Below are 15,315 nucleotides of genomic sequence, written 5' to 3'. Positions count from 1 at the left end.
AGTAAATATTGCATTCTAAGTATAATGGTCACCCAGAAAGTGACCGACCAACTTATGGAGAAAACCTCAAGTTGCAGTGTGGGCGGGTGGGGACTGATGAGAGACAGCAAAGCACTTCAACCTTGGCACTTCCTCCTGGTGATCTTGCTTCACAGGTCTTGGAGTTTGGTCCCATACAGAAGTTTAATGCTGAATTCTCTCATCGGTATAATGGACAATCAAGTGACATACGCGGATCTAAACTTATCCAGGGAGTCAGCCCCAGTCAGTTCATCACCTCCATCACTTCTCCGGGGTAAGTGGCATAATTTCTTCTTGCCTTTTGTGTATCTCTCAGAGTTACATTTTTCCGCTTAAATTTATGCTTGTAAATTGTTGATTTGAAGTTCGGCGGCAATTCTATTTTACTGTTAAATAGAGTTTGGTAATTTGAGTTTAGGAGGAGAAAAACATACCTGATTAGATTTCTTTTTTTAAAAAAAATCTAGATAGTATGAAAAATAAATATGCCCTCTCAGACTACTGCTCCTAGGGTGTTTGACTCAATTCCAGCTCATGGTAATCCCCTGTGTGCAGAGGATATTGTGCCAAAGGATTACCAAGGGTCTGATCTTTCAGAAGTAGATTTCTAGGCTGAACTTTTTTTTTCTTGTACTCATTGTTTTTTTTTTTAATATTAATTTTTAATCATTTTATTAGGGGCTCATACAACTCTTATCACAATCCATACACACATCAATTGTGTAAAGCGCATTTGTACATTCATTGCCCTCATCGTTCTCAAAACATTTCCTCTCCACTTAAGCCCCCGGCATTAAGTCCTCATTTTTCCCCTCCCTCCCTGCTTCCCCCTCCCTCATGAGCCCTTGATAGTTTATAAATTGGTATTTTGTCATATCTTGCCCTGTCCGACGTCTCCCTTCATCCACTTTTCTGTTGTCCGTCCCCCAGGGAGGAGGTCACATATAGTTCCTTATAATCGGTTCCCTCTTTCCTACCCACTCTCCCTCTACCCTCCCTGTTTCACCACTCACACCACTGGTCCTGTAGGGCTCATCCACCCTGGATTCCCTGGATTTTCAGTTCCTATCGGTACCAGTGTACATCCTCTGGTCTAGCCAGACTTGCAAGGTCGAATTCGTGTCATGGTAGTGGGAGCGGGGAGGAAACATTTAGGAACTAGAGGAAAGTTGTATTTTTCATCGTTGTTACATCGCACCCTGACTGGCTCATCTCCTCCCCGAGATCCCTCTGCAAGGTGATCTCCAGTGGCCTACTAATGGGCTTTGGGTCTCCACTCGGCACTCCCCCCATCATTCACTAGGCTGAACTTCTAAGTGGATTTGAACCATCATATTTTTGGTTAATAGGTGCTTAACTGAGTTAAAGACTTAAGCTTTAACTCAGTTTAATGGAATGAAAGAGCCTCTAAAGAAACAACATTTTGCACATATTAACACATGAGTATTTTAAGGAATAGGTTGCTATCTCACTGTAATAGCAACCTAACGGAATTTACTGGCATCAATGCTATCGCAATTATTATCGGCTCTGATAGACATTCCATATTGTGCTGAGTGTGTGGATTGTACCTTTTTTTACAATTGTTGGATGTACATTTGAAAATTAGATTAGTCAAGTTCTAGATCACGAAGCAAGTCTTGGGAATCATCCAATAAGCTTCTCTATAATCTTTATATCATGGAAAGGGAAACTGGAAGGTTTTGATAACAGCAAGAAGAACTTGGTCACATTTCAGTTACTTTTTAATGGGAGAAGACTAAGACTTTTTCTTGCTCGCTTGTATCTCCACCAATGGAAGTGGAGAGGGCATATATGGGACCACGCTGAAAACGAATGTCAGAAAATATGTAAACAATGACTTCATTTACACAATAGCCACTAAGCTTCAAATTCAATGGGATTTTTAAAAAACACAATGTAGTCATCATAATTACAAAATTGTATCCTAAAAGTAAACCTGAAAAAAATAATAATAGAATAATGTCAGAGAAAAATGTGTGAATCTAGACCACTCACCTGAAAATGCAATGATTTTGAAAACACTCCTGGGTTCTCTGGCTAAGCTGTTAAAAAACGGTGTGAGAGCTGGCTGATTTCATCTATGAAGTCAACTAAACCCAGAAAGAGAAATGGGGTCAGTGCCTCACTTAATGGCCAAGGCAGGCCTTTAAATTTTAGAAAAGCAAGCAGAGTGTTTTCCAAATGCCTTTAAACTATCTCCATTCATATCACAATAAGTGCTTACTATGGGCCAGGTATAATCTAGGTGCTGAGGATACAACAATGAAAAAAATAAAGGAAAATCTTTGCTTTCATGGAGTTCATCCAATTACTGAGGTAAGTTGATCAATCAAGCATAGATATAATTCTGTGGTATTGACTGCTGGCAAGAAAGATTATAATATGGGAGTATTAAATTTTGAGAAGGTTCCAAATGCAATTGGAAAGTCTCTCTGAGAAACTTACAAGACCCAAAGAAGCATGTGAGAGAGGTCTTTTCTTTCGAAGAGGCCTTCTAGAAATTGGATCAGCAAATGGAGCTCAGAGAAGGGCACACACCTACTATGTTTTTGGTTGGGTTTTTTTTAATCAGGCAAAGCTAAGCAGATTTTTTTAAAAGATAAAAACACCTTCATGCCATCGAGTCTATGCCAACTCATAGGACTCTGGGACAGGGTGGAATTGCCCTTGTGGGTTTCTGAGACTGTAATTCTTTATGGGAGTAAAAAGTCTCATCTTTCTCCCTCTGAGCAACTGGAGGATTTGAACTTCAGATCTTGCAGTTAGCAGCCCAATCCATGAACAACTATGCAATCAGGGAGTATTGTTATCAGGACAATTTTCTGCCAGAGCTTAATTCTGGAAGGTGGAGGACAACAGAAAGTATATTTGCACTCCTAAATAAGCTGAAATCAGAGAAGTAATGATATGCCAGGTTGAGCGGACATTTTATAGATTCCAGTCTAATTGATGTAAAGCCATAGAGAGGGTTGGAGCAGTTATATGATATAAATGAATATATTATTAAAACAAAGAGTAGTTCTAGTGAATACTGCCAGCTAAGTAAAGTTTGCCTGGCCTCTTCAGTCACTCCACCCCTTCTAATCTCACCCTCTGCTGTGTGGCAGAAGCACAGCAGGGGAAGATTCCTCCCAGAGAACCTCCACCTACTTCCTTAGGTAGTATCAGGAGTAAATAGCTACGTTATGGAGTCATCCCAACTTGTTTCTTATAAATTTATTTTAAAAATAAGAAAAATGATAACCAATATTTCCTGAACCATTAGTATGCACCAGACACTATGCTCAGCATTTAAAATCACTGCATAATAGAATCCACTCCAAAACCGTAGGGAGTAGGTACTAGTTCTCCATCTTACAGATGAGGACATTTGGGTTTGGGGAGGTTTCGTAGGTTATCCAAGTCAGAAAGCTGTCAGTAGCGTCCACAAACTCAAATCTACTCTTCAGAATCACAGCTACCCTTCAGCAATAACTGTTGCAATAGGGACTACATGGCATTTTCTTCATCTTGCAACGAAAACTGGATTTCAAGGAAAGAAAGGCTGAAGAAGAGAAGAGACAGAATGACGAGCTAATGGACACAGTGTGAGTGGTGAGGAAGACTTGTGAGCAAGGCTGCAACCATTTTGATTGGAATCCGTCATGTTTCTGTATAATTAATTTTGTTGAGGTGGGTTAAATGTTTTTCATTGCCTGCTTTAACAGCATTCCAAGGATTCAAATAGGATTTTTAATGGTTATTTACTATTTGAATCCGACTTGGCATTGATTTGACCTCTCCAGCTTTCTCAGTCATTGTATAAGATGCTAAAGGGTAGTCATCCGGGAATTAATGAATTATAGGGTTACTTTTATGTACCCATTGTGTTTGATGTACTTACTATGTTTTATAGTACCCTAAGAATTATAGCCCACCTGCATATCTTATATAATTGACATTGCTAAGAAAATAGTATAAAGGTTGACTGTAAGCTGAAGTGAGCTGAGCACTCGATGAACAGCCTTTGCTGCTGACGGATGCTCAATCAGCTAGCTTCCTAATAAACAGCTTATTCTCTTTCTCTGTTCCACTCAGAGTGGTTATTAATTAGGTTCTATCACTCCAGGGCATGGACCTAATCTTTGGGGTAACAAATTTGGTGCCCTATATCAGGTCTCAATCTGGTTCCATGCTTGGTCCTGGGGAGAACAGAGACAGAGATGGGACATCCCTCATCAGGCTCAGGAGGCCTCTCATCAGACTGGTGACAGGAGGATCCCATGGTGTTTGTGTTCAAGGAGAAGAGAGAGAAGGCACTGGGCGGTTATGGGCGCCCATCGGCTCCTGTGAGAAAAGTCCACTGCAAAAGCTAGTGAAGTGTTGAAAGTTTCCCCATGAGGAAGACCAGTTGTGGTGGTCCAGGAGTAAATGACAAGTTCCCATGAGGAGACTGGGGTAAATAGGGCAAAGCAGTGCAGTAGAGAAGGGTTGGTTGGTACCATAGCATTGACTCCAAATTCCCTTCCCTGTACCAGGTTTTCTGATTGGATCTTCTGGAGGCGTTCCTGATATTCACAGCCCTTGCTCTAACTCAAAGCTCTCCTTTGCACCTTCTATACTTGCCTTCCCTTTTCCAACAGGGAGCTCCATCCCTCCAGGGCATTGACCCAGTATTTAGGGTAATGATAGATAACTGGTTGGGAAAGATAGCTTAGTGTTGGGCTTAGGCTTAATAGGTTTTCCCAATTGTGTTACTGCTTCTCATTAGAAGGTCTAGGCAACAAAAGAGGAGGAGGAGGAGGAGGAAGAGGAAGAGGAGGAGGAAGAGGAGGAGAAGTAATGAAAAGACAACGACATTCCAAGTCAATATTACCAAGCTTTGTTTCTTGATATTCAGCTATGTTCCAAGAGTCTTGGAATCCCCTATGGACATCTACTCCTATTTTTCCACTTCTATTGGCACAGCGTGTCCCAAATAGTACCAGATGATAACCCAAAATATTTTGGCAAATTTCCTACAATAGGATATGTACCTCATTTTTTGGTAGATCACTTGGATGCTTCAAAGTATTTCTTAGCTATGTTTTATTGTGATAAATATGAGTAACAACATTCATTATTTCAAATTTTTTCATATATACAATTTCATGGCATTATATTCATCTTACAATTCAACCTACCCATTATCCTTTTCCAAGTTTTTCTCATTCTAAACACATTTATGTTTTTGGAATTTCAGCCCAAACCTTTGTACCTAAGATGACCTTATGTATTCCAATTTTAGCCATGATCAAACTCTCTTTGAATCTCATTGAATTTGCTTTGTGAGTCTCTAAGGTGGCTGATGAATATTCTTTCCTGCCCCTGCCCTTGTCTCCAACCAGAATCTTGCCATGCGTGAGCCCAACCACTTTGATTATTGAAGTCAACTGAGTTAACTTTGTGTATTACCCTAACTTTTCAGATGTTTGTCAGGGTCCACGCTGGCATCACTGGGCTCTGAAACTTGGCTGTGCTGGGATTCTTCTCTTTGCCTTGGCTGTGATAGGGCTGAGTGTTGCAGGTAAGTGAGCTGAGATCAGTCGTTTCAGAATACTAACTCTACTTCCACCATAAAGATGAGATAGAGCCTGAATATAATTCAGCCACTGCAAACTTGACAAAGGACCAGTGAAATAAAAACAGGAACAAAGCAATGAGTCTATGGAAACTTCAGTCTTCCATTCTTCCCAATTGTTCTGAAATTCATGTACAGTATATGGTAATCCACCTCTGCTGCTAAATTTAAATAATAATTCATAAGGACGATGAAAAATGACAAGAACAATGAAAATAAGAATTACCAAGGTCTTGCTTTTCATTTAAAAAACCCAAGCCATAATTGGAGAGGAAATGTTTTGAGAATGATGAGGGCAATGGATGGACAAATGCGCTTCACACAATTGATGTGTGTATGAATTGTGATAAGAGTTGTAGGAGCCCCTAATAAAATGATTTAAAAACAAACCCAAGCCAAATGCATTGGCACTGAGTCAATTCTGACTCAGTGATTCTATGTAGGGTTTCAGAGATGGTCAATTTTTATAGAAACATACGCATCATCTTTGTCCTTTCGAGAGACTGGTGGGTTTGAACATGACAGGATGTGGTTAGCAACCCCACACCTATTCCACAGAACCAGCAGGCCTCCACCCAGGGCTACCAAAATGATTCTCACTCATAGTGAGAACTTGCTAAATTCCAGATTGGACTGAGCAGTCTCTCAATTTTAGAATAAATCAGCATAAGTATACTTACTTTAAAATTGAGAAAGTTTTGCTAAGAATGTAATTGGTTTAGGTGTTCTTTAGTACCAGGTTGGGCTGCTAATTGCAAGGTCAGAAGTTGGAAACCACCAGCCCCTCTTTGAGAGAAAATGATGGGGTTTTCTACTCCTCTTAAGAGCTACAGACTTCGAAACTCACAGGGACAGTTCCGTCCTGTCCTGCCCTATAGGGTTGTTATAGGACATTTGGGATCAACTAAATGGTCATGAGTTTGATGTTTTGTTTTGGTATAACCTTTAGTTTACTTATCTAATTGGCAACAGATAATGGATTATTTGTGTGAGACTACCAATTATGTTTTTTCTTGTGTGTGTAGGTTGCCTCTTAGAAAAACTTCTTTTTACCAAATTATGAATGCCTTTACCTTTATCCCTATTCAAGCTTGCTGAGGTGACACAGTTTCCTGCCAAAGTTACAAGTGAAGCTAAAACTATTGATTCTATATCTTTCAGTTTCATAGAGAAGTGATCAATATCAGGTTTCCATTCAGTCAGCCATACATTTCTGCATTTAATCTTCTTAATTGGTTTTCTTGTATTTACTAGTGATATTTTTAAGTCGAAATTTATCAGCAGAAAAATGTAATGTGGATACTCCAGAGGAACACAGGACCCAAACAACAGGTAACTTTCTGGCTTGAGCTCCTTAAGGAAAATGTAACAGATTTCATTAATTACCTTATTTTAGACTCATAGCAATCCCTTGTGTAAGAAATAATGCTTATCACCCTGATTTTGGATTTAGAAAATTGAGGCTTAGGGAGGCTAAGTAACTTGTGCTAGGTCACATGACTAGAAAGTGGTTAACACCCAGGCTTGTACTTAGGTAAATTGACTCCTATGTCTTTGGTCTGATTCACCACGTTATACAGCTGCTAGGCCATTCATGAATTGATAGCCAAATGTCAAGTAAAATGTGCACATAAATTGAATAACTAATGGGTGTTTTTTTTGGTTGAAAAACGATTTCTTGTTAACAAAGCAAGAGGACAAACATTTCTGTTTAAAATCACAACTTTGGTTAAGAGTATAAAGAATGGTTGGTAGCAAAATTGTCATCAGTATCTAAATGTCCTTCTGCTCATTGGAGTCACTTGCTTACAAAGGACCCTTATTGACAATGCAACTTTATAAAGGGATGTGGAGTAGACACAAGTCAGTGATTCAAATGTGGGGAGCTCCTCACACTAGAAATGTGAAGATCTTAGTTTAACTCTAGGCATTGCCAACTATTCTGTGAACCAGGATGTACTCATGTGCAACATAAGGGGTTTGTGCCAGAGTAATTGGCACAGCTGATAGTTTTAACGAAGGTGTTCAACTGTTAACTTTCCTCTAAAATGAATTGATAGTATTAAAAATACAGAATTAATTAAAGCCAAACTCATTGCCATCGAGTAGATTCACCTTATAGGACATAGTAGAACTGCCCCTATGGGTTTCTGAGACTGTAACTCTTCATGGAAGTAGAAAGCCTATCTTTCTCCCTCAGCGCAATTGGTGACTTTGAACTGCCAACCTTTTGGTTAGCAGCACACTGCATAACCACTAAACCACCAGGGCTCCAATTCTTTAATATGTATCCAATTTCTTTAACATATAGCTATTTTACTCTTGCTCCATTGCATAGCCAAAACCAAGCCAAAATCACTGCCATTGAGTCGATGTCAACTCATCGTGACCTTATAGGACAGGGTAGAACTGCCCCTATGAGTCCCTGAGCCTATAACTCTTAGTGGGAGTTTTGGAGACTGTAATGTTTACGGAGGAGCCGTGTCTCTCTCCTCAGGAGCTGCTGGTGGTTTCAGAGTGTCAGCCTTGTGAATCACAGCCCAAGGTGTAACCACTAAGTCACCAAGGGCTCTGGTGTATCGTGGATTTGAATAAAGGCAATTGTTGTTGAGTGATTGCAGCATATACGCTTACCAAACAGATATTAAAAGAAGTCTGCAAAATTTCTTTCTAGATAATGGATAGTTGTTCTTATCGGATGCAAACTGATCCCTTTGTGCAGGAGAATGCTGTGAGAGCCCATTGCTTCAACCACCGGGTCAAGCCATCCAGTTGAGGCTCTTCCTCAGGTTCTTGGCCCTTTTTGACCATGCATGCTGTCCTTTTCCAGGGACTGATCTTTCCTGATAACATATCTAATTACACGAGATGAAATCACATCATTCTTGCTTCTAAGCAGCAATCTGCTTGTTCTTCTTCCAACACACATTTGGTTGTTCTTTTGGTGGTCCATGGGACTTTCAATATTCTTATCCAGCACCACATCCAATGCATTAATTGTTTTTTGATCTTCCTTATTACATGTGTGAGATTTGTTGCAGTGGCATGAGGACAGATGGAAACAATAATATTTCTTCTTTTTTTCCTTTTGTAACAGTTTTATTGACATATAATTCACATATCACACAATTCAATTATTTAATTATATTAAAAAGAGTTATGCAATCATCACCACAATCAATTTTAGAATATTTTTTTTCTTGTATTCATTATTGAAAGTTTCTCATACCCCCCTTCCTCCCCCAACCTCCTCTGCTACACCCCTAAGATACTATTAATCAGGTAAATCTACAGATTGATCTATACTGGATTTCATGTACAAAGAAACTAAAAAAATAAAAGTAAAATGAATAACCCATCAAGAATAACAAAATAAAACAGAGAAAAATGTCAATTGAAAAGAAAGCAGAAAATACTAAAAGCTAGAACAAATTTAAATGGGTCAAAAGGGAGAACAAACGGTAAGGGGTTACGTTTGACTCTAACTATATTTGCATCGATCTGCCTTCCAATGCATTTGGGCTGATTGGAAAGCTATTGCCATCTTTGGTCAATGGTCAAAGGGAGTTCACTGGAGGTTGTATCCATGTGGGGTCCCTGCAAATGAATTTTCTGTCTCTGTAGCCTTCTGAAAATGTTTGTTCAGAATTTAAGCTCCAATACTGTTCCCTCCTCCAGTCTTGCATTTTATTATTTACAGTCCTTGGATCACACAGCCTAGTGTGCTTCTTCTGTGTGGATTTAGCTCATATTTCACTTAGATGGCTGCTGTTTTAAGACAAGCTTCTAAGACCCCCAGACACTATTTGTGCCTATAGCCAAGCACCACCTGGGTTCTTTGCCACACCTTGCTATAGCACCCATACCTTCAATCTTCAGTGACCTCTTCATGAGGGTGAGTATTAAGTAGGGCCACACCACAAGAACTAATTGTTCTTAAATTAGGACTACAATTAAGTGTGACCTCAAAATCATTCATATAACTATGGTTTATGTTAGCTCTTGGTTCAATTTAGAGTCATTCCTATTATTTTATTGGAAACATTATAAATCATCCCTATGTAATATGTAATAATTCTATTGATATTATCATTAATTTAGCCAATGATAAAGAATTAAAAATATTGTTTTTTTAAAAAGGAAGGTATACATGTGTAGGCCAGCTTTATAGACTAAAATACATGGTTTGTTAACTTGTACAAATTAAAATTTTAAGTGACTAGACACTCTACCCAAATGATGAGAGTTGGAGATAGGGCAAAACTTTCAAAAGTTTCATCCACAAAGGCAGAACTATACCTGCTGAAGTTTGTATGCATGTCATAAAAATGCAAAGAAAACATGAAAATAGCAAATATATGTAGTCTGGTAGTCTGGAGTTGCTATTTAATAGACACCCTCAACACAAGACATTTGAATGAAAGTTCAATGACTTTCGAATACATGACTTTGGGATAGTAGTCATCTGCTTCTCACATTAGGGCATTCCATCCATAAGTCAAAGGGAGTACGATATCTTAGTTCCATTAATCTGTTACAGATTATGTGCTTAAGGTAAAGTCGAGTTGACTTAGTGGAGTTTCCAAATTAGATGGTTCTTGTGTAGTCTCTGAAGGAAGTTGTGCATCTCAAAGGAACAGGGTCTAAAGTCCCAGTTGTCTATAGCACGTGATTTGGGTCACCAAAGGCTGATAAAAACTGGGACAAAGGTGCCCAATTAGGAACACAATGCCTGATGTAGGCTCCCATTGGGGGTCTGTATAAATGAAGTGTTTCTCTAATGACAGATTTCTTCATCTGGTTGACCCACCAATAGACTCACCTTCTCTGAGACAAAAATGTCTCTTCCTAGACTTCTGGACTTGAATTTCCATTAAAGTTCACTCAATGCCCTTGCAGGATGTTTGTGATGTCTGGTGATTTGGGGTGACCATAAAATAATGTTATATGGCAGAAACGGATTGGTCTTCTTCTTCTCCCTCCACAAAAGAAACCGATGTCAACTGAGATGAGGCTTCCTCTGTGAAGTGATTTTCAAGATGTCCCAACAAGGGGGTGATACATGGATAGATCATGATCATTAAGCAGGCACATCAGTTGCTTCGGAAACTGGATTAGAAGATTATATGATCTGAGAACAGAATGCCTCTCTTTCTCTTGGTGTCTATCCTTATAGTACTGGTCTCACGCAAATGTTTGTCCTTTTGTGATTGATTAACATTGTTCAGCATAATTATTTCCTGGCCCATCCATATAATGAGGTAAGTTGTGTGGTTTCATCACCATTTTTTAGTGGCACATAGTATTCCATTGTGTGTAAACACCAGGGTTTCTTTACTCCATTCTTCTACTCATGGATATTTGGCTATTTCCAGCTTCTTGCTATTGTGAGCTGTGCTGTGATAAACATGGGAGAACATGTCTGTTCTTGTCATGTTTCTTACTGGTGGGGGGTATTTACCCCAGCAAGAGGTGTTCCTGGGTCCTATGGCATCTCTAGGATCCTTGTAGCATATTAGCTATGTGTTTCACTGCTAACCATAAGGTCAGTGGTTTGAAACCACTCCATGGGAGAAAGATGAGGCTTTCTATTCCCATAAAGAGTCACATGCGTGGAAACCCATAAGGGACATTGTACTCTGTGCTGTAGGGTCACTCTGAATTGAAACGGACTCAATGGCAGTAAGTTTGGTTTTGCATTTCTATTCCTAGCTGTTTTAGGAAGTGCCATATCACTTCCCACAGTGTTTGTCCATGTTTACAAGCCCACCAGCAATGTATAAGAGGTCCAGTCTCTCCAGACACTCTCCAGCATTTACTGTTCTCTGTATTTTTGAATTGGGCTATAGTTGTGGGTATAAACTGATAACTCATCGTTGTTTTGATCTTCACTTCCCAGATGGCTAATGATTGTGAGTATATTTTCATGTGTTTGCTACCTATTTGAACATTATTCTTGGTGAACTGTTTGTTCATGTCTTTTATCCACTTTTAAAATTATATCTTTCTTTCTTACTTTAGAGAGACCGAGTCCAGTAGAGTGCCCAATTCTCTGGCATCAAGTCCATGAGAAATGCTTGTTTCTCTTTGACACTCAACACTACTGGAATGACAGCTTGGCAGATTGTTACCAAAGAGATTCCAGTTTGCTACTTATTCAAGATGAGGTAGAACTGGTAAATAATTAATAAAAGACCTTCCTAAAAATTAGCACATTCTTTAAATCATGTTGAAGTGCTTGGGTTTTAATCCAAAGGTTCTGTGCCAATGGAAATAAACACGAATTTAGGAAGCTCACTATCTCATACACATAAAAAACAATGGAAAATTATATGATGGATGCAGTGATTAATCCTGTCAAAAGTCAGGATAGAATGATGCTTGAATAGGGTCAGAACAATTCAAGGGGATGAGTAAAACAAGGCAGCCACTAAATATATAAACCATTTCAGTATGTAGTCATTTCTCTTGTTTCATTTATAGCGTCTCATACAGCACCTGATACAAGCTGAAGGAATTCTATATTGGATTGGTTTAAATTTTACATTGCCAGAGAAGAACTGGAAGTGGATGAATGGCTCATTTTTAAATTCTGATGTGTGAGTATTAGCTGAACTCATTTTAATATTCCATTCATATCCAATATACACTGCAATGTATTGCATTGCTTGTCGTTGAAGATTGGGTTTTGTAGTTTTTATTAAGTTTATAAATTCTCAATAGATTCAGAATAAGCAGAGACAATAGATGAATTAAAAGTTGGTTGAAATTAAAAAAAAAAGTTGGTTGAAATTTTCATTTATGAAAATATATCAATAGAATATATATTTTTGCTTGAAATTTTAGAAAGCAAGGAATAGGCTAGCTCGTTTGAAAGGGTAGATCAGTAAAAAATATCTAAATTAGTGTGTTGACATGCATAATTTCTCAAAATAGTATTTTAACAGTTAAACAAATGCCTTAGTGAGTCATGACAATAATTTTTTATATCACAATTAAGATTAAAATGATAAACAAAAGGAGAAAAATTTACAGCCTTAGTTTTATTTTATATGTAGTAACAGTTAATATTGGTTTATGAACTTTATATTCATCTTTATTGATCATGATGCAAAGTTAAACTAAAAGGTTTTATTGTTGCTCATAGTAAAAATAGAAATTGAAATCCATTCATTAAAATGCATGTACAGGTTACATACTAAATTAAGTGGAACTTCTCATTTTATTCTGAGAATAAAATGAAGTTTTGTTTAAAACCATTCCTAGTCATCTCTGAACACCTGAAAGGCACCTTGTTAAGATATAAAGTGTATCAGTTAGACTCTGCTTTTATTTTAACCCTTCCAAGCCCTGGCTTTTAAATAAACAAAAAAGAAAAACATAGTAATTCTTTCCTGAACTGTATTAGAGATCAAAGAGATAATGTCATAAAACATCGAATTAAACAGATATATGCTCATGCAGAGCCCAGGAAACCATCGGAAACATTTTGAAATGTTCAGTCTTTTTTGTCATACTTACCCGGAAAACTGAAAGAAGAACTGGACTAGTGGAACAGATACACGTTAGGGGACTTTTGCAGTAGACCTCTTAGGAGGACTGACATAGGCGGCACTAGAAAGAAATCAGATTAGCTGCTCAGGTCCAAGGGGCTCCTTGAAGAAATAGAACTCGGGAGCAAGAAGCTGGGAAAGAGTACTGCCCTGTGCCACCCCCTCATCTTCTGTTAGATACAAATAGGTGAGTCTTGACCCACACTCTTCTTACAGGCTAACCTTGGTACTGCCCATCCCTTTGTTTGTATTCTATTGACTCCTCAACCGATAGTGATTCATACATGCTTGAAATGCCTACTAACGTTTAATATTAATGTCAACCTGCTGAGGGAGATAGAAACTGACTACCTACCAGGCAAACCTTCACTCTTTCCCTAGTTGCATTCGATATTATAGAGGCTGCATGTCTATTGCCTTCTAGATACATACTACTTTACAGAGCACATTTTCTTAGACAGGGTTACATTTTATGACCACCATTGCCATGTCTCCTCCAAAGATTAGGTGGTCATTACCTTCTAATATGTATATATATTTTTAATGCGTTTCAGTGAAGTTTAGAAACTTTGCTTTTGGCATCTTTGTAGTAAAACGGGGTATTCAATTCCCAACCTCCAATACTCTCTCTCCGGCTCTCATCCTTATGAAGGCTCTTTTTAAAGGAATTCTTAGTTAGTGAAGATGAACCAATAAGTTCTTGAGTTTTATATGAGCTTATAGTTTTTTCAAAGTGTGTACCATTATGTTTGTGGATGTAGTTCCTCAATGTTTCATTATTTAGCATCCAATTGTTTGCTGAAAATCCCAGGAATGCTGGGTTGCACGAGGAGAATTAGTAAGAAAATCTTTACCATTTACAGAGATGTTTTCTTTTGTTCCACAGATTACAAATTACTGGTGATCATGATAAAAACAGCTGTGCTCTCCTCTCAAATAAGAAAATTGTTTCTGAGGTCTGTAGTTCAGAAAATAAATGGATCTGCCAGAAAGAACTAAAGCCCGTCAGAACGACCTGACTCTGACACTCATCTACCATTGCATCCCATCTGAACTTCTCTCCTTTCCATTACAGAGCTCTGAACTTTTAACTGCATATACTATTGACATTGCCTAATGCATGCTTATGAAACAAAAGGAACAAATTTGGAAAATTCCAAAACATCATGGAATTCACAAATGGTTGGATTCATCCTATTCATTTGGGGGGGAAATGAGCAAATGGAGACATAGATAGGACGATTTAAAAGATAGTGGTATTTGATGGGGAACAGTTTGGACCATTGAGAGGACTGAATTCTTATCCTGACTTATCTGTGTGGTCTTCATTGATCCCTTTTATGCCTGAGCTCATCTTGAAAAAAGTTTTAGAAAAGTGTTACTAAAGTTGGTTGCCATAGTGAATGATAGGGGCAGTGCGAGTGGAGATCCAAAGCCCATTAGTAGGCCACTGGAGATCCTCTTGCAGAGGGGTCTCAGGGAGGAGATGAGCCAGTCAGGGTGCGATGTAACAACGATGAGAAATACAACTTTCCTCTAGTTCCTAAATGTTCCCTCCCCGCTCCCACTACCATGACTCGAATTCGATTTGCAAGACTGGCTAGACCAGAGGTGGTACACTGGTACAGATAGGAACTGAAAATATAGGGAATCCAGGACGGGTGAGCCCTATAGGACCAGTGGTGTGAGTGGCAAAACAGGGAGGGTAAAGGGAGAATGGGTAGGAAAGAGGGAATCGATTACATGGAACTGTGTGTGACCTCCTCCCTGGGGGACAGACAACCGAAAAGTGGGTGAAGGGGGACGTCAAACAGGGGAAGATATGAGAAAATACCCATTTATAAACTATCAAAGACTCATGCGGGAGGTGGGAGTGGAGAGGGAGGGGAAAAATGAGGACCTAATGTCGGGGGTTTAAATGGAGAGAAAATGTTTTGAGGAACGATGTACAAATGCGCTTTACACAATTGATGTGTGTATGGATTGGGATAACAGTTGTATGAGCCCCTAATAAAATGTTAAAAAAAAATAAAGGAAAAATAAATAAATAAAGTTGGTTGCATCTCTCCCTGTCATTGGAAATGTCCCCTCATTGAATGGTGGCAGAATCTCGATTAA

At 38.7% G+C, this 15,315-nt stretch overlaps 1 protein-coding gene across 1 annotated transcript; it reads left to right on the top strand.

Moving 5' to 3' along the window:
* The first annotated feature begins 210 nt into the window (after nt 1–210).
* On the top strand, nt 211–14,216 carry KLRB1 (killer cell lectin like receptor B1). The gene is made up of 6 exons (XM_004717442.1): nt 211–295; nt 5,492–5,590; nt 6,899–6,976; nt 11,666–11,820; nt 12,128–12,243; nt 14,084–14,216. Exons 1-6 carry the CDS (start codon nt 211–213, stop codon nt 14,214–14,216), a joined length of 666 nt encoding a protein of 221 aa, XP_004717499.1.
* The last annotated feature ends 1,099 nt before the right edge of the window (nt 14,217–15,315 follow it).

This window comes from Echinops telfairi, unplaced genomic scaffold (assembly GCF_000313985.2).
Source record: "Echinops telfairi isolate 266 unplaced genomic scaffold, ASM31398v2 ScPeMD7_40;HRSCAF=151, whole genome shotgun sequence".
Taxonomy (NCBI): domain Eukaryota; kingdom Metazoa; phylum Chordata; class Mammalia; order Afrosoricida; family Tenrecidae; genus Echinops; species Echinops telfairi.
This window is presented reverse-complemented; position numbering and strand designations above follow the sequence as displayed.

What these genes read in the sequence shown, in the direction of transcription:
- KLRB1 (XM_004717442.1), top strand. Translation starts at nt 211, where the DNA reads ATGGACAATCAAGTGACATACGCGGATCTAAACTTATCCAGGGAGTCA. An exon ending in TTCAAGATGAGGTAGAACTG is followed by an intron (nt 11,821 to 12,127) that starts GTAAATAATTAA and finishes TTTCATTTATAG; the next exon opens with CGTCTCATACAGCACCTGAT. An exon ending in TCATTTTTAAATTCTGATGT is followed by an intron (nt 12,244 to 14,083) that starts GTGAGTATTAGC and finishes TTTGTTCCACAG; the next exon opens with ATTACAAATTACTGGTGATC.